This window comes from Scardinius erythrophthalmus (genome assembly GCF_964197995.2).
Source record: "Scardinius erythrophthalmus genome assembly, chromosome: 11".
Taxonomy (NCBI): domain Eukaryota; kingdom Metazoa; phylum Chordata; class Actinopteri; order Cypriniformes; family Leuciscidae; genus Scardinius; species Scardinius erythrophthalmus.
Genome location: NC_138231.1, coordinates 29,365,864 through 29,391,572, shown reverse-complemented (window position 1 = coordinate 29,391,572; position 25,709 = coordinate 29,365,864). Strand labels below are relative to the sequence as shown.

General features: G+C 37.7%; 2 protein-coding genes across 2 annotated transcripts in view; both read right to left on the bottom strand.

Annotated features, from left to right (window-relative positions):
- lrrc52 (leucine rich repeat containing 52) overlaps window positions 1–9,131 on the bottom strand; it is a 30,467-nt gene extending 21,336 nt beyond the window's left edge. The window contains exon 1 of the mRNA XM_081378940.1: window positions 8,065–9,131. Within this exon, the coding sequence (XP_081235066.1) occupies window positions 8,065–8,713 (649 nt within the window). The 5' untranslated portion in view covers window positions 8,714–9,131. The remainder of the gene's footprint in view (window positions 1–8,064) is intronic.
- Window positions 9,132–11,377: 2,246 nt separating this feature from the next.
- gtf2a1 (general transcription factor IIA, 1) overlaps window positions 11,378–25,709 on the bottom strand; it is a 32,407-nt gene continuing 18,075 nt past the window's right edge. The window contains exon 11 of the mRNA XM_081379279.1: window positions 11,378–11,506. The gene's annotated coding sequence lies outside the window, so the exon portion shown is untranslated. The remainder of the gene's footprint in view (window positions 11,507–25,709) is intronic.

Sequence of the window (25,709 nt, the reverse complement as noted above, 5' to 3'; positions counted from 1 at the left end):
TCAGCTCATATCAGTTATTATTGGTTCTTATTATCAATGCTGAAAACAGTTTCTGCTACTAAATACTTTGTGGGAACTGTCAGGCTCTTTCATGAATAGAAAGTTTAAAAGAATGTATTTGAAATCTTTTGTAACAATGCAAAAGTCTTATTTTCACTTTTGATCAATTTAATGTGTCCTTGCTGAATAAAAGTATTATTTTCTTACTTACCCCAAAATCTGGAATAGTATTGTATCAAGATTTCCACAAAAATATTAAGCAGCACAACTGTTTTCATGTCATGGTATAGCGTGTAATCCAAAGACGAGATGCGTGACACAGAATGAAAGATAAAGAGACTTAATAAACAATGAGAATGTGAAACACTACACACATTAACATCGATGATACAGAGCCATGAACTGAGAAAACAGAGGGCTTAAATAAACTGGGAATAATGATGCTGTGTGCTGGGATAAATGTGCTTATTGTATGTGCGTACCCTACATACAGTATGTCAATGTTAATCTAGTCTTGGCGGACTAGATCTGCTATAGTGCTGCTGCAGAGTAAGTATGGACTTGCTACTGCTAATAGATACTCAGACACACTGTTGTGAGCATGTAATGCTGCTGCTTTTCAGGATACAGAAATCCTGTAGCAGATCTAGGCAGGTGGAGCAGGGGGAGGTGGAGAGTTTCAGAGGAACTCTGATAATGTGCTGCAGGACTAGCATACAGCAAACACTGTACCAGACTGTTTAAATGTTGAGCAAGCACTCTCATTGGCTGCAGGATCAGCAGAGGCCAATCAGCTTGTGCCATGTGGTAATGAATGTGATTGCTTGCAGATCGCATGTAAAGGACCGATCGGCCTACGCCCTCTAGAGTTTATTGACTGAACTAGATACTGCAAACAAATTGTTTCTGATATACACCCTCTGACAAACAGTTGCAGTTTTATAAACTGTATTTGTCACATTCTATAGCGTAAATGGTGTCTTTAAATGCACTACGCACAATTGTCACATTCTTTTTTTAATGCGCTTTGTGCCCGCCGAATGAGGCGGCACTTAGCGCACTTGCCGTGAGCCCCAGGCTCGCCTTTAAATCAGACCCTATTAGCAGAAGCATCTGGCGTCGCCACATGCCTCTGCATCCACTCAGTATGCAACACCCACACTCCCATACGCTGCATTTACTATGCCAGAGGACTCACAATTACCTCTCACATCTGATCATCCACACACAAACATTCATGTGTCAACACTTCAGCACATTACAGAGCAAAAACATGCCTTCAGCGAGCAGCATCTAACTTTTCCAAACTAAAATCACGTGCCTGTGCAATAAGGCCTATGTGATGCTCATCAAGTAAAACTTCATTTGAACTCTGAACTGAATTTCTCAGCACAAGATGCCTTGTTGAGACACACTTCACACAAACTAAACAATGAGAGCAGAGGTATCCCCGAGCGAGGAAGTCTTCAATGTGTGAGTTAATGAAACTGGTGGCTCTCTGAGGGCCAGGACAAATAGAGAACGGAGATGTGAGCACACACACACACACACACACACACACCTACAAAACAAAATGAAAGTAATCAAGCCAGAAAACATAAAACATCATAACACCGCTGCTATTGGCCTGTGTTTGTTGTCACTGTAGAAATAATTTTACGACCAAACCCAGATGGAATTTGCAGACTTTATAGACCTAGAAAAATTATGTCCCGCACAGTCCCAAACACTTCAATATGGAGTCAGACACAATCCTGCACTATGACATATGAAGGCCATTTCCTGCCTCGTAGTAAAAAACATAAAAAAAATTCATTTTGAAAGTTTAAAATAAATCACAATTTTGAAAAACAAAGTTGTAAATCGCAGTTGTAAGGTATAGTAAAAATTGTGCGAGATATAATTATACAGTTATAATATGAGTTATAAAGACAATTATCAGAAACAAAGTCACAATTGGGCAATATAATGTGACATTGTGAGATAAATCGAAATGGGAGATTTTATTATTTCACATCGAGAAACATAAAAAGCACATTTTTGCAGAAATAAAGCCACTTTGGGAAATATAAATCACACCCAGATGATTACTATTATGAGAAGCAGTCGCAATTGATAGAAAAGTCGCATATTATAAGAAAACAGAGATATAAAGCTGCAATTGTGAGAAACAAAGTCAAACATAGCGCAACTTTGAAATATAAAGTCACAAATACTTTTCTTTCATCTTTTTACTCTGGGCAGAAATTGACTTAATAATGAAATGAAAAGCAGCAGAGAAGTCCACAAGAGCAGAATTCATAAAATATCTATTGTACTGAAATATTAGCTAAATATATGTTTTTTTGCTTATATTTCATTTAATCTGCCTAATTTTGATTGACAATTAATAGAGAAAGATACTTTTGGCTCTTAGTTATTTGGCTAACTGCGTTGTGCTAACTAGCCAAACATCAACTAATTGCAATCCACTAACAAGCAAGTAGCAAATCATAGTTTTGCAAGGCTGTGATGTAAACTAAAGGCTATTGGCAATTTAATAAAATGGACAAGCCCATCAAAATGTCCTTTAGTTTCAATATGTCAACACAGGAAGGAAATTACATTCATAAAATCATCTCAAGGGGTTTTTAGGACAACACAAGCCGTGAGTGATGAATTCTGTATGAAACCAAAGAAACAGCTTTACTACACATAAATGTCTTTATGCATATGAACTGCAGAGAAGATCTTTGAAGATCTATAATGTCCTAAGCTGAAGGAGGATGGTGACGGATCAGGATTTCATCCATGCATTTATAGCCCAGGACAGGTTGACATCAATTCTTCAATATTGGTTTTGGCCCTTTTCTCTTCTTAAGGAACCCTGCGCTGAGAACTGTAATTAGAACACCGCACCGGACTCAGACATTGATTTAAATAGAAGCATTTTGCTGGCCTGTTTGAGAATATTTCAGAGTGAGAGAGAAAGAGGGAGGCAGAAACACGAAATGACTCACAGATGCTAAAGTGGTGTGAATCACACAGAGTGGTCACTCAATCTGCACCAAACACACACTTAATAGACTCCCTACACACCAACACACACACACACACAAGAGTATTATTACATACACAGCATTCTTTTCTCCATTTTTAGTTACAAGTAGACATAGGAGAGTGCATTAGAAGAATAGTTCAAATTGTGCATTGTTCTTCAGAATTTCTCAGTTTGTGTTCCACACAAGAAGGAAAGTCATACAGGTTTGGAAAAAACTACCTTTATGTTGTTTCAAACAACTACAAAGAATGTTGACTAAAGCTTCTATCATAAAAATGGCCCACACAACTTTTACTTTATTCCAAGTGTTCTAGAATCATAGAACAGCTTTATGTGAGACATGCATCAAAAGGATAAGATGTGTCAGTTTGTGTAAATGTGCACACTTCCCCTGTGTTATTCACACCTAGATCTCCCTAATTATTTGCCATTTTGTTGACGTTTATGTTCAAACTACAGATCGAACTTCCGCATTTTTGTGTAACTGCCCACAAACCGACAGAGGGGCGGCGCAAAATCAAAAGTGCATGATGGGTGTTAAAGTTTTTGGCAAAGGGGAACGCCACTTTCCTTTTCTGTTTTCTCTAATCATGTACTGATTTTTAAAAAAAAAATGCATTTATACTGCTCAGACAGACACGTTTTACTAAAAAGCCCATCTTGCCAGAGGTGAATTGCTCCTTTAACTGTGCGGATCACTGAGTCAGTGAGTCTAGATCTGACTCAAAAGAACGATTTATTCACAAATCAGACATCACTTCTCTCAAGTCAAGTTCAATATCTTCTGAAGACTTGGGCTGCGTCTGAAAGCTTAAAATGCTGCCTTCAGAGGATGGCATCAAGGCACGTCTGAATCCAGTGTTAGCTTCACTTCCTGTCTCCTGAGAGACCTTCATTTGATCGATTTTTGAAGGTGCAATGTATCCTTCGCTACCTTTGAAATCGCACAATCCTTTCTGTGACAGTTGAGCAAAAAAATAAAGATGCCATCTTTCTGTGTGTAAATGTATGTTTTTGATCAAAATTTTCCACTTCTGTTGTAATTTCTAGTGCTAAATTGCTATTGGTTAATTAAATATACCCACTTAGTTTGTGCGTAAATGCTGCCGGCAAACTCGCTGCCCCAATAAAGCAGGAAGGCAAAAAATCAGCAGCCTAAGTTTTCGGACAGTCGCCGTGATTTTGCCAAGTAAGACTTGTTCCTGGATCAACATCCTGTCCAAAACATAAACCTATCCCTACCCATAATTTATCTATGATATATTAATAAAAATGGTGTAGAAGCACCTAACCCTGGTTGTAAGCCTAAACTTGACATTAACTAAAAAGCAATCCCTCAAATCTGATTGGTTGATTGGAATGTTGTTCCAGGATCAACAAGGATGTTGAACCCGAAACATGTTCTACTTGGTGAAATCACATTAACTGTTTTGTTTTGGGACGCAACCTTGAAATATATAGCACAGAAGTCATATGGATTACTTTTATGATGATTTTGTGTCATGTTTAGGCTTAAAAGCTCCCATTCTTCAGAATGGCTCTGTTCGTGTTCCACAAGTGAAAGTCGTACAAGTTTGGAACGACATGAGGGTAAATAAATGTTCATTTTGGGGGGTGGACTATCCCTTTAATATGCTCACGCACAGGCATTCTCGTCTGAAGCTGGTGATATTTGGTGATTAAGAGAGAGGCATCAGCGCTCTTGTAAGCTGGTGCAGCCAGAGCACTCGGACAGAATTATATAATGGGACAAGAATTCTCATATCCACTTTAAAAAAAGACATAATTAGCCATCTGCTCTCAGTGGACAGACGCAGCAACACCAAAACGTCAGAGAGTCTAATCAGGAGAGAGACAATGAGCACATCTTTGAATAGACCGAGCGAAATGAGGATTTGGCATTCTTGGGGTTTTGCTCCCCGATAGCAGAGAGGCCAGGGCTTATGTTCAATCTCAACGTCTGGAAAAGCTCCATTTCTCAATTAAGTTCTGAGACGGCATTGGCTTATTTCTAGAAAGATGGATTGGGAAGATTGTGTGCATTGTTATTCTTTCTATACTTTCTATGTTCTATCTTTAACAGCTTCATTATGGTTTAACAGCTGATAAAGCACCAAGAACCAAAAAAAAAGAAAGAAGGCTTTGTTCAGACAGCCCTCAAAATCTGATTTTATTTTAGCATGTGCAAATCAAATCCATTTGTGTCGGAAAAAACACACATGAAATCCAAGTTTTACAAACTTAATCTATACTATATGTGGTTTTAATCCAATGGTTCTCAACCAGAGGACCCGGGCCCTCCAATAAAGAATATAATATAATATAATACTATATTTTTAGTATTAAAAAAAAATATATATATACAAATAAAGATGTATTGTTAACATTTATCTGACTTTTTATTGCAGTAGATTAGGTATTTCAGCTTAGAGGTGAGGGCCTTTGAATATTGTCTGAGAACCACTGTTTATTATAATCAGATTTGTTTGGAATGAGTATGAATGATCAACACTGTAAAAAGTGAACAGTTGGATCAACTTAAAAAAAATACTTCAATTGGTAACACCTAAAGAAATTAAGTTTTCTCAACTTAAATGATCACGTTTTATCGTGAAATAATAAGTAATTTTTTTAAGTTGATCCAACTGTTCGCTTTTTACAGTGATCGGAGGTCGTTTTTATTGTTATTTGGAACACAATACAACATTGTACAACTGTGTAGTGAATAGTGAATGAGTTAACGGTGAAACATTCTGAATTCTAACGTTTCTTGGCATTTTGCTGATGCTGAAATCATTACTATGGCAATCTACCAGACACTGACAGATTCATCACTTTCAAAATGACGCTTTGGAGAGTGAGTCCTCAAGACCAGATGTGAAAACCAGATCAGAGTTGTGTGCAGTTTGAACAAAGAATCATTGCATAAAGTTGTTAATGGGACGCAAACCACATTCAGTATAGTCCAAAACCTAAATGCTACTCTGTCCTAGCGAAGCTCCGCCTGCTCACTTGTCAATCACTTTGCACTAAAGCAAGGTTTTAATCTTTGCTGGCAAAACAGAAAATAACCACTGAAAACAAGATTTCAGGATAAATTATCTACATTCACTGACACGGATCATGTGAATCACACACATCTGAAGTTCAATTACAGCTGCTTGACTAAAATAACTATGAGCATTACGCTCGAAATGTCACATTTGTGAAGAGATTAACATTTAAGAACATTTGCCCTAAGACTAAACTGGCTTTAACTGGTTTAATTTAGTCTAGCTGCTCTCACTGCCCGGTCAGGGTGGTGGTTTAGCTGGTACCCAAAACCCCTCTAAAATGAGCAAACGACCAGCTAAGACTGCAGTTACACAATGACATCTTGTTTTCCCCCCACTAAACATACAGTCCACATCTTTCACGTCTTTTGCGGTAACGTCGTAAGCCGCAGTGTTCACAGGGTCTGTGTCCTGCCCTCTGTTCCACAGAGATGGAGTCTTCAGATCAAATTAACAGCCTGAATAAGTCGATAACGCAAACTGGAGTGATAAGACTGATAAAGTCTCTCACTCTTGAGGTCTAATGGTGGAGATAATTAGCTGGCCTTTCATTCCCTTCCTCTCTCTCCTTCACTGTAAGGTCATTTGTTGGGCACCGCCACCTACACTGGAATGAATTGAAATCACCTCAAAGAACATTGTATATTTTTGTATATAATGATATAAAATAGGAACCTTTACACTCAGCAGTGTATTTTGAAGGAAAATGAAAAGGCCTTGCTAATGTATTCCAGTGGTTGGAAATTTAGGCTGGTTGTTGGTCAAACCGCAGAAGCCTGGGCTGTAGATTAGCGCTCGAATAATTTGAAATGGTTGAATCTTATATTATTACATTTGGTCCACAAACAATCTTGAAAATACGGTAACCTCCTTCCTTGCCTGTTAGTGGTGACGCACTGTGCCCTTGATCGAGACGCTTAACTCCAAATTACCCCAGGGAGACTGTATAGTATGTGTACAAGGACACTTTGTATGAAAACATCAACTAAATGACTAATTAATAATTAGCACCTCCATTACTTCAATTATGATGTCTGGAGGGAAGGCAGTAATATTCATTAATGCAGCAGCGGTTAAAGACTTCAGCTTGTAGCTGAAAGAGAGGATCATAACCAGTGTGCTTGTCTTATTGTGTACTGTACGTAACTTTGTATTAAGTCACTTAATAATTAAACGATGAATCACTAATTTGCAATTTCATATATGATGCACTGTAAAAACACACTGTGAAAAATTATATGATCAATAAATTATGACAACATATGTTTTTACATTGCTTTAACTAATCAAAATAAGTAAAACAATTTTCAACTTTTTTATGCTAAAGTCAGTTTAAGTTGAAATGACTTAAACATTCAAGTTGACTGTACTTAAAAATTTAAGGCAGCAACTTATTTTGCAGTGCAATTGTCATTTCAATTAAAATGTTGTTGGCAGATTATGGAATGGCTTGCAACTTGAAATTAGAGTCGCCATAGTGTATTTGTGTTCTTTATAAATAAAAAAAATTAAATATGTTTAAAGTTTAAAAAAAGCTACAGTAAAAAGGCTGTAATTTACCTCACAATATTACAGTACAAAATACTATTAAATATTTTTTTTTTTTTAAAGACAAAAGGTTGATGTTTTGCTATATATTGCAATTTAGGCCTAAAATTAACATTTTGAGGTTTTTTACAAAGTAAAAGGTATCACCTTGTAATTTGTGGAAGAATTCCCAGAATTCCTATCACATCTGAGTTGTCATTGTTGTAATTGGACACAATTGCTGGAGCCATTTGGATACAATTTTAACTATTAAACCACGTTATATAACATTATAGCACTTAATGAAATATAGCCTACAGTTACCAAAATCCTTGTAACGTTGTCAGTTTTTAGTTCTGGCAACCATAGCTGCCTGTTTTTGTTTTTTAAAAACGCATATTTAACTTAGAAAGTTTCCAGTGCGGTTAAAGAAGCGCATCTCACCTTGGAACTTGAAGCCCTCTATTTGGACCCAGAGGCACAGGTCCTCCGTGTCGCAGTCGCATCTCCAGGGGTTCCCGCTGAGTCCCAGAGAGCGCAGCGCGGGCAGCGCGATCAACGAGCTGATGTTGAGCGCCGTCAGGTTGTTGCGGCTCACGTCCAGCACCTGCAGCGCCGCGTTCTCCGCGAACGCGTCCGGGTGGATCTCCGACAGCCCCGGGTTGTCAGTCATCCTCAACATCACCAGGCTGGCCAGCGGGCCAAACGTCCGGTCCTCGATTTGCGCCAGGCTGTTGAAAGACAGATCCAGGTAGGCGAGCTTGCGCAGGTTTCCAAAGGTGGACTCGGAGATCTCCGTCAACGAGTTGTTGCTGCAGTCCAGGTACACCAGGTCCGACAGGTAGTTGAGCTGCAGCGCCGGCAGGTCGCCGATCCGGTTATTGGAGATGATCAGCTGCCGGGTGGCCAGCGGGAGGTCGACGGGGAAGTCGCTTAACTGTTGCCCGGCACACTGGACCACCAGCTGGTCGTCGCACACGCAGCGGTCCGGGCAGCCGGCGGTCAGAGCCGGGGACGGCGCTACATCCATGACGAAGACGAAGAGAAATACCAGCCGCAGTGACTGCGCGCTCGGCTCGGGCAGAACACGCATGATCCCGCCGCCGGCTTCATCGACTGTGCGTGCGCTCGCGCATTCTTCATTGATCTGCGGGATCCGGTTCGGTCGTAACTGCTGGAACGTTTTGGTGTTACGGAGCAGACGCTGTTCTTGGGATCCTCTCGCAAGTCTCCTCAACAGCGAAGGTGACCGTGCGTGGCGCGTCTTTAGTCCTTCCAGTGGATATCACCACGAGCTAATTCGTTGCGATGTTGTGTTAGGATCCTGGAAACAGTTGGTTTTCCATTTTACGCATATCAAGGTTAAACACATGACAGTCTTGAACAGACTTTTCTCACAAGTCCATAAGTTTGATTCCGTGTTGAAACGCTGTTAAGTTTCGAGACGCGCACCATCTGAGTGCTGCTTCTGTACGGCGTGTGTTGCGCTGCTTCTCTCTGCAGCTGTGAGTGAGTGAGTGAGTCAGTATGAGAGAGAGGAAGAGAGGGAGAGTCTGACACAATGTCTGTGTCCCGCTCATTTACACAGGGGAAACATACCCGCGTATAGACTAGGCTTACCTCTAAAAACCCTTTCAACAAAGAGTCCATGCCCACAGGTGGTTGGACTCTTTTCGAAAATAAATCAATTAATATTTATTTAAAACAGTATATTATATAGTAGCCTGTGGCAGTCTTGAATAGTAGTAGCCTAGGGGAGACGGGGCTTGTTTCAAGATTTTGAGTCAAGAGTCCATTTACACATAGGCTAAGTGTTGGCATTGGTGGTTCTGAATATTCAAACTATTTCAAATCATATTTATAACCCTCATATTTATAGCGGTTGGATAAACAAATGACCACAATAAAACCACACAAAGCATAACATTCAGACAAGAGTCAGTAATGCATTTAGCCTATATCAGGGTTCCTCAAATCCGGTCCTGGAGAGTTCCAACCCTAATCAAATATTCCTAAACAAGCTTGCCAAGGTTAGGCTACTAGAAAATTGCAGGTAAGTGAGTTTTATCATGTTTGAGCTAAACTCTGCAGGACAGTGGCCCTCCAGGGTTGAATTTTCATATTTGGTGACGTGTTCGTTTAGCAACATGTTTTAGCAATTTAAGTCGGCCGAATATTGTCAATGCGGCCAAATCCGGGAAGAATATCGCGATTGCGACTGTGCTATTTCTTTCTTTTACACAACAGTTCAATAAACATAAAGTTTAAATAGAGTAATTAACAGAATGTTGCCAATTACAGTTGTCAGTTTTTGCTCGGCCAACGCAAATCCTTCCAAACAAACTCGGAAACTCGCAAAACCGCTGCAACATGGTGTTTCGTTTCTAAACGAATCAGTGTTTTTTAACGAATCTGTTGAATGAATAGTTCAATGACAATGACTGAATTCACTTTATTGAATGAATTCAGACACTGAGTGCGCCGAAAGGGCTGCCGCTTTTGTATAATTTGTGCTTGCTGTTTAATAATCATTTGCAAATTAGCATATAGCAGCTCCAGTAGTACTGAAAAGATTTACCTTGAACTCTGTAATGGAAACTAGCATGTATAAACCAATTAAACAAAATTAAACAATTTATACCTGTCTGATATTACATTGTACCCACATTGGATGGATGGATGATTCAGCTGTGGACGCCATCTTCTGGCCAGACATGGGAATTCATTCGGCACGAAGTGCATTATAGGTATTCTAGCCGTTGAGTGCACCTGAGTTGTACACTCGATATTGTGGTGCATTATGGGACTGAATGAGTGCACTCGATAATGTCCACTATGGTTTCAGACACCTCTACAAATGGCTGTCCCCTAAAATAGTGCCCTATTTAAGGATATAGGGGGCGATTTAGGACACAGCCTGTGTGTTCGACTTGAACTTGTGCTTGATCGGTCTGTGCAGCACCGCTTCAAGTCGAACACACCTAATAGTGCAATTTTTCGTTTCTAAATGAATCAGCGTTTTTAGATGAATCATTTGGATGAATGTTTTAATGATACACACTCAGAAAAACTTGGCTCCATCTACTGGCAAAACGATGTTCTGTAGAAACAGTATGCAATAGTAGTATAGGCCCAGTGTAGAATAGTCTAAACGGACAAAACAAGTCAAAGCACCAGAAAAAGACAGTTAATGTACATGTTGCTTTGAACACTCAAAGCACTCAAAGATCCGTTTGTGTGTGTGTCTGTCTAGGCTTTTCTCTGTACCTCAGGTATGTGTGTACATTGACGTCATAAGACTCCAACCCTGACGTAGCAGAGACAGAGGAGGGACAGAGTACAGCCACTGACTTTGACCATCTTGACTGTCTCTGTCTGTGAGGTGAGACAGATGGAGTGAGTGTGTGTGTGTGTGTGAGTGAGTGAGTGAGTGAGAGAGAGAGAGAGAGAGAGAGAGAGAGAGAGAGAGAGAGAGAGAGAGAGAGATGAGAGAGAGAGAGAGAGAGAGAGAGAGAGAGAGAGAGAGAGAGAGAGAGAGAGAGATGAGAGGGATGACGCAGGTGCAAAAGAAACATGATATGTGCGACTACAACATGGAGCCTGTTCTATTATTGTTGTGGGGGAATCTTTGTATCCTCCTGTATCAACAAAGAGGGCATAACATTATTGAGTGAAACAATTCTTCATTTGAAGATCTCAGTCTGTTCCTCCCAGGGCTTTGCACCAACAAGCCTACATGTGAAAACCATGATTCATTGGATTGTGTAACTTTTATTGTGGTGGAGTAACACTTGCCTTTAGCTTTTCAGGCCTCCCACAGGTAGACTCGCTGAGTAGAGCCGTTGTGTATGACTGGGGCGCATTACTCCATACTGGTTGTGTGGGACTGTGAAAACAAGTAATAACCAATTAGTTGTACAATGTGATACAGTATGTGTCCAAAACTCTGCTTAAGGGTTTAAGCTTATGCGGTTTCCACAACAATAATATGGCTGTCATATAGGTGGTCATCCATGATTTGGAATGTGTTTTATTTTTTACTAAGAAGCACAGTTGGGGAAAGTAATGTGAGTCTAAATGAGAGATTAACAAAAGACGTTTCTCAGATGTTTCTACATTTAGCAAGTCATATTAGGAATAAGTTTATTCTTACTGAGACTTGTGTGCAATTTGATATACCACAATTGTGTCTTTATTTCACATAACTGTGACTGTATATCTCACAGTATGACTTTATCACAATTTAGACTTTATTTCTCAAAATTGCAATGTTATATCTCACAATTAAAGCTATTTCTCACAATCTTACAACTGCGACTTGAATTCAAGTAAATTCAACTTTATTTGTTGCAGTTGTGACTATCTCATAATGCGATTTTAGGCTATCACATATGTGACTTAATTTCTTGTAATTAAACTTTATATCCTACAATCGTGACTATATCTCACAGTGTGACTTTATATAACATATTGACTATTTCTCACAGAAGAATCTTTATATGTCACAATTGCTACTGTTTCTCCCAATTGCACTTTTAATTGCAACTTGATTCAGAGTAAATTTGACTTAGTTACAAATGTGAGATAAATTCACAATTACATCAAATTATGTATCACATATCTCACAACAACTGCAACATTATCACCATTGCAAATTTATATCTTTCAATTGGGACTTTATTTGTCATAAATGTGACATATCTTGCAGTATGATTTTATATATATCACAATTTAGACTTTATTTCTCAGAATTACAACTTCATATCTCACAATTTCAACTTCATTTCTCACAGTTGGAACTTTATAGGCCAAAATTTTACTTTTAAATGTGACTTTTATTTTTCACAAGTGAGGCTTTATTTGTTATAATTGTGACTTATCTCACAATCATTATTGTGACTTTATTTTGTTATCACAACTTTATATCTTACAATATATTTTTTTTAAATACAAAGTTCTGTCATGAAACTCTAGATGGCGCTGGCTGTACTTAAATCAATCTGCTTGTAGTCACATCATTCTCTATAGGGCACAGCTGATTGGTTGGTTGCTGCTGTATCAGTAGCCAATAAGCTCGCTGCTCAAACTTCAAATACTGGTCAGTGTTTGCTCTAGCAGTTGTAGTGCACTTTCAGAAACCCTCCACCTTCCCCAGCTCCACATGTCTATATCTGCTACAGGTAATTCATGTATTGTACAGCAGCAGCAGCAGCAATAACCAACAGCAGCAGCGTAACAGATCTATTCCGCCAAGAGCAAACATATCAACATTGTCATATCCATTACCATGCCAAACACACCGAGAGTTGTCATGGAAGAACTTACCTTAGCTTAGAGCATTGTCATTGTCACTAGAAAAACAACATTGTCACTTAGAACATCATCATATCAATTACAATGCCAAACACACAGAGAGTTGTCATGGTGGAACTTACTTTTTACTCTGACTGAAGAGTTCATATACTTGGATTATACCATTTTACCATAGGCATCATGCACATTGCTTATATTGGTGTAAAATGACCCACAATTTTCAATAGACACACATCTCTAATCTTTAAAAGAAACACACCACTGATAGAGACTATCATCTGCAACCAGACTCTGAGGTACACTGAGGCATGAGGAAGCCCTATGCGAGTGCTAGTGTACAGTATGTGAGGGAAGAAGTATATAGGGTGGTTGCTGGTGGATTGCTGGTGCCCTGAAAGCTAAGCTGGCATTCTGTGTAAGCGCCAAAATAAACCGAGCGATTGAGCTCATTAGTGTAACTTTCATCCCTGGATCGTCTCCAGCGTGTCAGTTTGCAGACGACGGAGTGTCAGGTGAAGTTGAGGAGGGAGACTTTGTTACTATTTAATGGGTGAGTCATCTATCAGAGGATCTGATGCATGGCACAGTCCATGGAGAAACCGTCAGATCTACATGTGCCATCAGAAAAGGGTTACTGTATATTAGTTATCCTTTATCTATGCACATTCACAGCAGAAATCATGTTCTTTGCTTCATAACTTTAAATTAAGAGTTTGCTTTTGAATGGTTAAAAGGAATTCACGGTTAGGTTTGTGACACTGTTGAGATCTCTAGAGGAGATTTCTTTTAGGGGGATAATCTGAGAAGCAGAAGACGTTTCCTCTCAGTCTCTGTTTAATGTAATTCCAGTTGAGATATTAAAGAGATCTTAAGGGATTTAAAATAGCTGATATAGTTTGATTTTTCGCGCCACCTGAGAGAGATAAAATCGAACATTTTCTGTGTTTCTGATCTTTTCTGTGTTTGGTTTTAGCATAGACAGCAAAGTATGCTGTGTGTAGTATGTGTTTGTGAATTTGCATAGGAGATCTTCAGCATAATTACGCAGAGAAACACACAAACAAAAATTGCCTGTTTTCAATTAGAATAATGCAGCCATATGCAGGTTACAAATCCAGGTCTGTCACTCGCATGCTAAACTGCTAAATCAGTGCAAAGAATCAATTGAAAACACTCGTAACACTAAATTCATCCTCCTCCAAACAGACAAAAAGTACCTATGGGGGAGACCGGGGATGGTTGTAAAACTTCAGTAACTATAACTCACTGAATTTTGTAGCTAGAGTTCTCAAAATTGTATACAAAGTACCCACATGTGTTCACTACAAATGGCACCAATTCAGTCCTCTACAAGAATATCAGAGACCAGAGTTGGTGTCCAATACATGGTGTTCCTTTGTTACAACCTACCCCAATACCGGGGTAGGTTGTAACACATGCTGGGTAAGTTGTAACAATTACACAAAAGAAGCAAAAATGGATGCCACACTATAAGATATGCTTCAAAAACAGGTTTATTGACATAAAAGAACAATGTCTCACTCCCTATCTGGAACAGACTGTCTGATTAACTTGTGTGTGTGTGTGTGTGTGTGTGTGTGTGTGTGTGTGTGTGTGTGTGTGTGTGTGTGTGTGTGTGTGTGTGTGTGTGTGTGTGTGTGTGTGTGTGTGTGTGTATCATGTACTGTAAATGTGTCTACTTGAACAAACTTATTTAACAGTATACTTGATAAACATGCTATAATTTCTAACAAAAAACAATAATTTTTTAATATAATATTTCTAACAATAAAAAACAATCTGTGTGTGTGTGTGTGTGTGTGTGTGTGTGTGTGTGTGGGTGTGTGTGTGTGTGTGTGTGTTCTTAATCAGAGTCACAGTGCTGACAAATGAATGTCCATTCAATGAGCATAGACTGTAAAAAATGGCCCAGAGACTGCAATAGGCATTCTGTAAAAATATTAAAATCAATCAGTTGTATGATAGGGGATGGTTGTAACACTTTTTCAAGAAGTGTTACAATCCACCCCACCCCTGTCAGTCACTGTTTAGCTAGCTGTATTAGCACACTGGTTTGAAATTAGCAGGGGAAAACTGCATCACATGTTGCCTAAGAAACTACATTTTAATCTAATATAAGTCAAACTATTTTATCTGCAATAGTTTAGATACTAGACAAAAAATTGTCTTGGTCAAAAAATTTACTTTCTTACCTCAAAATCAGTTTTTTCTCTATAAATTCAGAATGTGTCGGTTTCCAGACTTGACAACCATGCAGTATCAGGGAGGCAGTAGGTAAATATTGAAATAACCACATGACTCCTATCTTATCCCCAAGTGGTGGAAATGGTGGTGTTACAACTCTCCCCGCAACCATACCCGGTCTCCCTGCCACGTGTCATTGTTTATCATTGACATTTTTCAGATTTTATTTCTATTTTTCCTTTTTAAAGTCACTATGAAATTAAAAAATACATTTTTTATGGAATATTGTAGTATATAAATGATTTATTCATGCACCTCTTTTTTTTTTCTTCATGTATGCTTTAATTCTTTCATCAAAATAACTTTCATCTTCATAACAGTATGTGACAAAAGAAGTATGTCAGAATTCACAGTAGCCATAAGAGATACATAAGAGTAGGCAAAAAAGTACCTGGATGATCTACTTATTTCGGCGAGATTCTGAAGTGTGCATATGCTGGACATTTTACTATCCCATGAGGCCACAGGAGAGGATTTATGAATGGCACTGAAGCGACACAATTGACGCTGCAGGGTACATGATATCGACAACATGTCCAATGTAGCCTACAGTCGCCTACGTCTGATTACATTTATGCCACACACACACTCATACTATATAGAGTGTCCTTTTTTAGCAGTCATGAAGTAATTACTTATTCAAAATAAGTAGGCCTAGCTTATGCGATTTCGGACGCAGCCGATTTGTTTACTGGCTCGAGGGTGGGACAACTGTCACTCACATGAGATCGACCAATAGCAAACCACAACCATCCAATCAATTACCTTTGGACAAAATCAAGTCCTACATGTTTTCTTTTTCGAGAAACCATTTCACTTGGATATACATCACAATAGGAAAAAAATAAAAGAAACAAAAGTCTATCACAACTTCAATTACATGCCATCTTTAAAATATTTTGTTGCGAACATGTATACGTAGATGCCTCGGAGCGCCGCCAAGAGCACCGTTCCAAGATGGCGGCGCTCCAACGTTTCTGGAGCGATTGGTCGATCTTATGTGAGTGACAGTTGTCCCACCCTCGCGCCAGTAAACACATCGGCTGCGTCTGAAATCGCACTCTTGAGTAGGTATTTATTTTGAATAAGTAATTAACTTACTTCATGACAGCTAAAAAAGGACGTTCTATATAGTATGAGTGTGTGTGGCATAAATGTAATCAGACGTAGGCTACTACTACATTCGACATGTTGTCGTTATCATGTGACCTACTAGCGTAAATGTCATCACTCACAGTCAGAATCAATGTTCAATAAAATTCCTGAAGAAATAGGATAACTTTTCAAGAATGTGAGAATGTGTTGGTTTGTGTTTTTAGGTCTAGTAACTCAATAATACAGGTTTTTACTATGGTCAAAGGCTATGTCAAATCACTATGGAGCTGCACTCTATTGCATATTCATACATCCATCTAACTGCAACTTGCTCTCGAATGTTACTCCAAATCAGGTCCTTCAAGCCCTTGCAAGGTAGGATATATCAGGTCCATCAAGCCCCTGCCCCTATTGTCTCAAAATGTACTGTGCCCCTCTCTGATAAATGTAAATAATAATTATAAAAATAAATATTATAATAAATAACAATACACGTATACACCATTGCCACTAACAATAATAGTATATAATAATTTAAAATATATATATTTTTTTTTTTGCGGAAGCATTTGGCGGAGGTGAAGTGGTAGTAGGCGGAGTTTCCTTTGCAGCGATATTCGTACGCAACAGTTCTTCAAACTGCACGGACAGCAGGTAACACATTAAGCTAATACGGAAAGTTACATTTATCCTACTGTAAAAGTTGCGGCATCATGTGAGTTATGCTTAACAATCATAACTCAATTTCAGCCGCATTCTGAGTCTGACAATGTCATTCGTTTTTATCCAAGGCCATAGCAAGTGTTATTAGCTTGGGGAAATACATCTAGTGAAAGGAAATTTTAAGTCCATGTCCAGCTCTAAATTGTAAGGAATTTATATCTTTGATTTCATAGTAGCCTACACTTTACAATAAGGTTAATTAGTTTAATATCCATATTAACTGACATAAACTAACCATGAGCAACACATTTGTTAGACAGTAGGTCTATTTGTTAATCTTAGTTAGTTAACTTTTAATTGTTTGTTCATGTTATGTCACAGTCAGTGCATTAATGTTAACAAATACAACTCTTGATATTAATAATGTTTTAGTAAATGCTGAAATTAATATTAACTAAGATTAATAAATGTTGTAGAAGTGCAGTTCATTATTAGTTCATGTTAACAAATTTAACTTATTGTAAAGTGTTACTGATTTCATGATAGTTGAATACATAACATTAACATAACTAAACATGAATTCCTCATAATTACTTGATTCTCTGTTTTGTTTGGTAAAGTAAATAATATTTAGTAATATTATCATTTCCCTATTTTTGTTTGATGTGTTATGCATTCTAATTTTGTATCAACATCTTTTAATTGGTAATGAAGAGAGGCTCTCTGACCTACTGCGGCTCTCCATCGAGCGAGATATTCCAAATAATTGTGAGGAAGTCATTAAAATATATAAAAACACAACAGACAACAGTGATTTATTTAAAAAAATAAATGTTTTTTTAAAAAGTGCCCTTTTTGGTCCTTCCGCCATATAATAAAATTACCATTTAAAATATAGCGAATACACGTAGCTACACATTCCCATTCATTAATTATTAAACATAATTAAGCTAATCAAATATTACATTTTGATTTCTTAATAATAATAAAAAAAAACCTCAATAAGCAAAGCAAACTAACATAAAAAAAACATTAAATCGGTTTAGATTTGCCATTTTAAGCTAATAAAAGCCCTATAAGAAAATAAAAACGTTTTTCGTTGTCAATGTCATCCAGATATCTTGATAAAACGTGATGGTCAGTGCATATTTTAAAAATCAGTTCAGTGGAATATATACCTGAAGTAATTTGCATTATCACTATTCATAATGATGTATAAAATATTCATAAATAAAATATAGGTAGGCTATAATGAAGCCTATATATTACCTACATTTAATATTACACATTACATTTTTTAGCGAGGTCGCTTGGAAAACGTTAGATCGTGAGTTTTGAAGATGCAAAAAGTGTGATTAATGCAGTGGTGACGTTAACTATTTTTGTTATGAACAATTGTTTGACGTTGTTTATACCTTTAGTAGGCTTTAATGTTTATCTCTCTACATTGTTTTGAATGTGTATTGCATGGCAGTAGGCTTTGCTGGAATTACCTGAGATTGTTTAAGTATTTTGGTCTAATCATCCACCGATGAATATTATCTATTCTTTCAGAAACAAACACAGTTTAGCTGCTTTAGAAGTACGTTTCAGTCAGAGCCGTTGGTTTCAGTGACATCAGACGTCACTGTATGTAAATGATATGAAGCATGACGTATCAGGAAGAGGACACTGCCTACCCACAATGCAACTCGACGCGTTGCATTTCATACATATTTTTTGCTGTTTATTCATTAGATTTGTTAGGTACAGCTTCGGTAGACATATGAGCAACACTTTAGGGACAGTGCGAATGTTTATTGGAGGTGAAAATGCGTGGTGATAATGAACGTCAGTCTTACCGTGGTTGTGAAGTGTGTTGTCGTCGGTCTGGTCTCTGCTGTTCTCAGCTTAGAGTCAGTACACTCATGTTTTACCTCAGATCGCATAAATCTTTCGCCTTTTACTAAAGATTTCCGTGGGGAAGAACACTATGAGTATAAAGTAATTTTTTGATGCCCTGCCGAAAGGCGGGGCTTCCTCTTTGGTGAAAAACAGAATCAACATATGTATAATGATTTATATTGAAGTTATGTATATAGCAATGTTAGAGTCCACGTTATGTGATAATCATATTTGTGGACATTTTCAAATCATGAATCTGAGTTAGTTCATTATATCACGCCTAACCTGTCATTTTGTTAACGTCACAACATTAGCTAACGTATAATCTGCAATATGATAAACATATAATTTAAAGGGATAGTTCACCCAAAAATGCTGTCATCATTTACTCTCCCTCATGTTGTTCCAAACCTGTATGACTTTCTTTCTTCTGCTGAACACAAAAGAAGATATTTTAAAGAAGGTTGGTAATTCAACAGTTGCTGGTCCCCATTGACTTCCATAGTATTTTTTTTTTCCTACTATGGAAGTCAATGGGGTCCATCAGTCGTTTGGTTACCAACTTTCTTCAAAATATCTTCTTTTGTGTTCAGCAGAAGAAAGAAAGTCATACAGGTTTGGAACAACATGAGGGAGAGTAAATCATGTGACAGCATTTTCATTTTTTGGGTGAACTATCCCTTTAAAAGATTTTAAATTTATATTGGGTGGATGCTGCTATTCGTGCCATGTCCATTAACTTGAAACGAAAAATTAAGAAACATTGCAGATGATTCTTGATCCCCCACACTAAATTAAACTTTCCACACACAAAAAAAGTTACACTTAATTTTAATGTGTCCCTGTTGCAGTGTAATTAATTTAAGTACTACACTTACCGTAGGGCTAGGGTAGGATTAGGGTTTGATTTAGTTGCATGTACTTATACCTAATTTATAGTATTACTATAGTAAATACACGTGTAACAAGGACACTGTAAAATAAAGTGTTACCCTTTATTTTAATGTGTCCTTGATACATGTGTTATGCCTGGTTCAGATTACACGATTTTAGCCTGATTTTGGCACGATCCGTTTGACGTACGGGTGTCGTGGGGATTCGCAAACGACAACGGGCGTCGGGACGCAAGATTCGATCGTTTCATCTCGTATAGTGTGTCATAGTGGGCGACAACCTACGTCGCGTCTGCGATGCTTCACGACATCACGACAAAAAGACTAGCATGTTTAATTTTTTAACGGTCCTCCACGACGACGGCGCGCAAGTGAGTGAGCTAGTGAGTGTGTGTGACTGTGTGTGTGCGCGTATGAGGTGTGATTTGTGCACTTTTTGGCGATCGCGAAGCAAACTGAGAGGTGAACTAACGTGTATACGCTCGCCAGTCGTCTGGCCAAAATCCCATAGTAATCAGGCGTCAGATGTAAGATATGAGACGTTAGACGTCACGGCCACGTGTTGGAGCTGCGTTCAAAGTGCGCGGTGACGTGGCGGCGACGTAGCTGTGTAAGGAATTTTTTTACTTTGCGTGTGGATAACGTACGTGTGGATAAACGCCTGGATAACGTACGTGTGGATAAACGCCTGGATAACGTACGTGTGGATAAACGTCTGGATAACGTACGCGTGGATAAACGTCTGGATAAAACTGGCTAAATTCTATTTTCTTTAATATTGTACCTTTTTAATTTGGGATATGATCATTCATAACACACTGTTTTCATGTTTTTATGAGTTGTACAAAAGTGTAGGCCTACACACTATTAGTAATATATCTCATGTATATATGTTTATATATTTATTTATGTGTATGTTTAAAGGTAATATTGTAAATAAAAAACAGAAGTAAGGTTAAAAAAATAAAGGTAGCCTATTAATTTATTTTTTAACTGGTCATTGACTGATTTTAATTTACCTGTTAAACGTAATGTTTTATGGGTTTCTCTGTCTGTTCTGTATGCATGTCTCCTCAGCTCATTAATAGGGACTTTATACAAAAAGAACATGTTTTTCTCGTAATAACGAGATGTTATGTCATTAAAACGACATATTTTCTTGACCTTATAAGGACATATGTAGTCATGTACAAAATATGCCTTTATCCACATAAGATTGAAAGCCTATCACGCCTTTATCACACTTCTACATTCAAAAAGCTTAAGCAAATAATAGCAGCCCCCAATCAGAGGCGAACAATTAATCAAATTAAACAAATTAATCAATGAGGCCCTTTTTAAAAAATATATTTTATATAGCCTAGGCCTATAAGTTTTTTTATATAATATATAATATATAATATTTATTTTTGTTAATAGGCTATACCTTTATTACCTAGAGATATAATTAAACAAAAAGTAGTCATCTAACAGAACATAGCCTAAGTTGTTTATTTTTTACAACATTATGTTCTTATTTTGTTTAATTAACGAAATGTCAATATTCGTCTTTATAACAGAAAATACAATACAAAAATCTTTAAGATACAGCCTACAGTCTTCACATGCCGGATTGTCACCTTCTAAACAGTCCTTTGTGTGGTGGAATAAGCAATGCTATAGAAATATATTGTTAGTTTCTTAATTTAAACTTTATTTTATTATTTTATTAGTTCATTAACTAATTATGCTAACTCAACTAATTTAATGTAAATAGCTGGATACTAATTACCTACTAATTAAATAATGTCAAATAGTAGGCTATTGATTAGAGTTGCCATAGACTTGTCTAGACTAGTCATTCATTTAAGCAATTAGGACTAATCGCACGTTTATATTCAATCCTGGCTGCATAGGCTATAGCCTTCCGCGCTCAAGCCCATGCATAAAACTTGCCGCAAAGCACCGGCAAAAGTAGGCTAATGATAATAAATGTGTCTGAAAAAAAATAACGAAGCATTTTAACTGTTTATTAATAAACTAGTCTTTTCTAAATCAATGTAGGCTGCCAGCAAACATATCAAACAGGGCGCGCTTTCATGATCTCCGTGAATTGGAGCGCGTCTCAAAAATAAACTGAAAAACAGTGTATAGACAAGCCTCACAGACATGAGAAATATAGCTATCTATATAAAGCTTATAAAAAATGTCCACCAACGAAAAAAATACGGTACCATCTGATTATGTAATCCTGTCCGTATGAAAGGCGCATCTAGGCTACAGCGGAGATGTATGGAGTTTTATTTTATTTTACAAAAGCGCAACGTTTTCTTCTTGTTGTGAGTTTACACAAATAAAAGTAGTGGCGACTGATGTATTATTCTTTTCTGTATGACCAGAAATGATGGAGTATTTTAAGTTGTTTCCACTGTTGATAGGAAAATGCGAGTGATGGCACCGGCGCCATGTCATGCAGCGCGCGCTCCACACTCCGCACAAACAGTGGATATGCGCTTTATAATAGCGAACATTTATCTAGGTTAACGTTAGAGCGAGCGGCCATGCCAGACGGATAATCCTCTTCATGTTTAACAAATCAAATTATGTTGCATTTTCTTGCGCCAGTTTGAAAAGGGCGGCTGAAACACTTAGCCTATACAGATAAACGCCAAACGCTGGTGTTTTTCTTTAAACAAATTCGTTTAGGCTTTAAAATAAATATTGTTTGAGGGCTAATAAATGCCACAATAATTTGTTTATTTTATTGCCTACTTATGTTTTTCATTTTTCTTTTACATTGAATACAATTTAAAGGATTTGCTGTGCACCGGCTTCGAAAGACACGTTAAGAGACACCTTTATTTTCTTTATAATAAAAGGTTTCTATGGAAGGGAAACGCTTAACGTGTAATTAAATGCGTTGCGTTCATATTCGGGCTCATCTGCTTTTCTGGATAGTATGGTTTATTAATAAGGTGTGTGCAGAATTTGATATTTTAACATTGTCCATTAGGGGCTGCTATTGCTTCAGATTTTTGAACGTTGAAGTGATAAAAAATGATTGGCTATAAATTGTATGTGGATAAAGGCATATTTTGTACATGACTACACATGTCCTTATAAGGCCAAGAAAATATGTCGTACATAAGATCTCGTTATTACGAGAAGAGATAAAACGACATAAGATCTCGTTATTACGACATAAGTGAGTGGAAAAAAATAATATTTGTTGCAGCAATGCGTCACCGTACTAACAAGCCCAATTAAAGACTGCTACCTGTTCTTTTGCCTTGTTACATTGTGGGCGTTCATCCTGTGTTTGTTTGTTCCTGGAGGTGTTCAACACACTGTCAGCTTATGAGAGTTTGTATGTAATTACATTTACTTGACTTCAGCGTGTTTCTTTTTGTGTCTTCATTGCTTGGTTTGTAAATTAAAACAATTGCAACCAATACATTTAAAAAAAAAAAAAAAAAAAAAAAAAAAAAGGTTTACTACTTCTAACTGAATGTAAATATTGTCAGTGCACTGAACTTGAAAAGTATTTGCACGACTATAATAACAACAACAACAACAACAACAACAACATATGGTTAATGCAAAATTTTAGCCAAATAATCCAACGATTTATATTTGTGTTAAATTTATTGGTCAAAACTATACTAACACAATAACATATCAATAGTTCAATATTAACACATCACTGTTAGTTTCTGGGTAATTTTTAACAATTTTTTTTAACCTAGGCATTTTATTTAGACATGTTTACTAAATGTTTAGTTTTATAAAATTGCTGTAGGCAATAAAATCTGTCAAATACCAACTGCAAGATTTAATTAATTGATTTACCTTTTTCTAACTGGCAGCCTTAAGTAATATAGCTAACACTTGTTGCAGTCCTACTATATTAAATCTTGGGTAAATATAATTATACTAATTATTATTATACTGATTACTAATAGTGTCTACACTGTTGCCCAACCCACAAAAGCACGAAAACGTGTGTGTTTGATCATATCCTAAATTAAAAAGGTACAATAGTAAAGATAATAGAATATAGCCTAAGTATTAATCCAGACGTTTATCCACACGTTCATCCACACGTACGTTATCCAGGCGTTCATCCACACGTTTATCCACACGTACGTTATCCAGGCGTTCATCCACACGTTTATCCACACGTACGTTATCCAGACGTTCATCCACACGCACGATATCATACGTCATTGTTCACGGCAAGGTACGCGACGATTGACACGGTGATTGCTTAGTTTGCAAAGTAAATGCACAAATCACACCTCATATGCGCGAGAGTGAGTGTGTGAGTGAGAGAGCGTGCGTGTGTGTGTGTGTGTGTGTGTGTGTGTGAGTGAGTGAGTGAGTGAGTGAGTGCGTGCGTGTGTGTGTGTGAGTGCGTGTAGGCTATGAGAGCGTGTGTATGTGCGAGTGAATGAGTGTGTGAGACGGCTCGCGATGACTGGTCGGAAAACAACGTGTAGTCTGACATGTTTCTTGTCCACGAAATGACAAGATTTTTTTAGGAGTCAAAATCGTGTAATCTGACACAGTGACTACCGTAACAAGACAAAAAAATCGTGTAATCTGAACCAGGCATTACATGTACTTACCATAGTGATAACAGTAAATTAATTACATGCAACTATCCCTCAACCAAATCCTATACCATAACCTTACAGTAAGTACATGTAGTTAATTAATATTACTCAGTACTTAAATATATAATTACACTGTAACAATGACACCTTAAAATAAAGTGTAACTAAAAATATCTCTTTGGTTTTATTGGGAAAACATGTTCTTGGGATATAATGTTTTAATTGAGAAAACGTCCTCAGTATCACTTGATTCACTTCCAGGGCCGGATTCAGCCAGCCCCACTAGGGGGTGCAGGTAGAATATCAGGGGGGGCAAGTCATTTTTGGGGTGTCAAATCCCCCCAAACCCCTAAAATGCATAGAAATCTATACTAACTATACTATCATCATATCAGTTCATCTATTCATATATCTATCTTAGGGCTAGGCGATAAAACGATAACGATATCTATCGCAAAATAACATTTTCTTGATAGAAATATGAGACTATTGCATAGAACTCATTTGTCCAATTTTTTTAAAATAGACATAAGAATAGCCAATCAGAATTTAGTAGCGCTGTGCCGAACCAATCATTGTGGGAACAGAGCCATGTTCCCAGACTTCCCACTGTTACCTACAGCACTTGTGAATTAGCAAGCGGTACACATGTGGATGTCTGGGCTGCAGGAGCCGACCGGGCAGCGGAGAACATTAATGTTCCGTCTGATGAAAAATTTACAGAGAACTCCAGCGTTATACCATAAGAGGGAAAAAAAACAAAGAGATTTAAACATTAAAAGTCAAAATGCGTATCCGCTACGCAAAATGCGTACAGGTTGGCAGGTCTGCGACAGTGTGTCTGCTGCAGTGACTGACTGAGACGTGAAGCTCAGCAGGTTCACCACAAGATGGTGAAGCGACTGGCCACGCCCTCCCTATGCATCTACCAATCAGTAGCTACTTTGAATGAGGGATAGAGAGCAGAGAGAGCTCACTCTGACCATTTTTCTTGAAATATTTTTTAAATTTGGGATCTTTGCATGCCATCACGTTTGGGGGGGCAGTCACGGCATTTGGGGGGGCATTGCCCCTCCTTGCCCATGCCTATATCCGGCCCTGTTCACTTCCCAATCCCTTTAATATCTTTAACATCCCATTAACCGTCAGGACCTTAATGACATCCTGCTGGAACTCCTAGTTATATTATTTTGACGGGAAACAAGCATTATTATTAACCACACACTCACATACAGTCAGAAGCCATGAAACAGAATAAATCTCAACACTGGTTTTGTAAGGGTTTTTAGTCAAACCAGGCCAAAGATCAACTAGTTTCTGGTCTTTTTGCTCAATGTATCAGTAAACATGTAAAGTAGTACATGTGGCATATTTGTAGAAA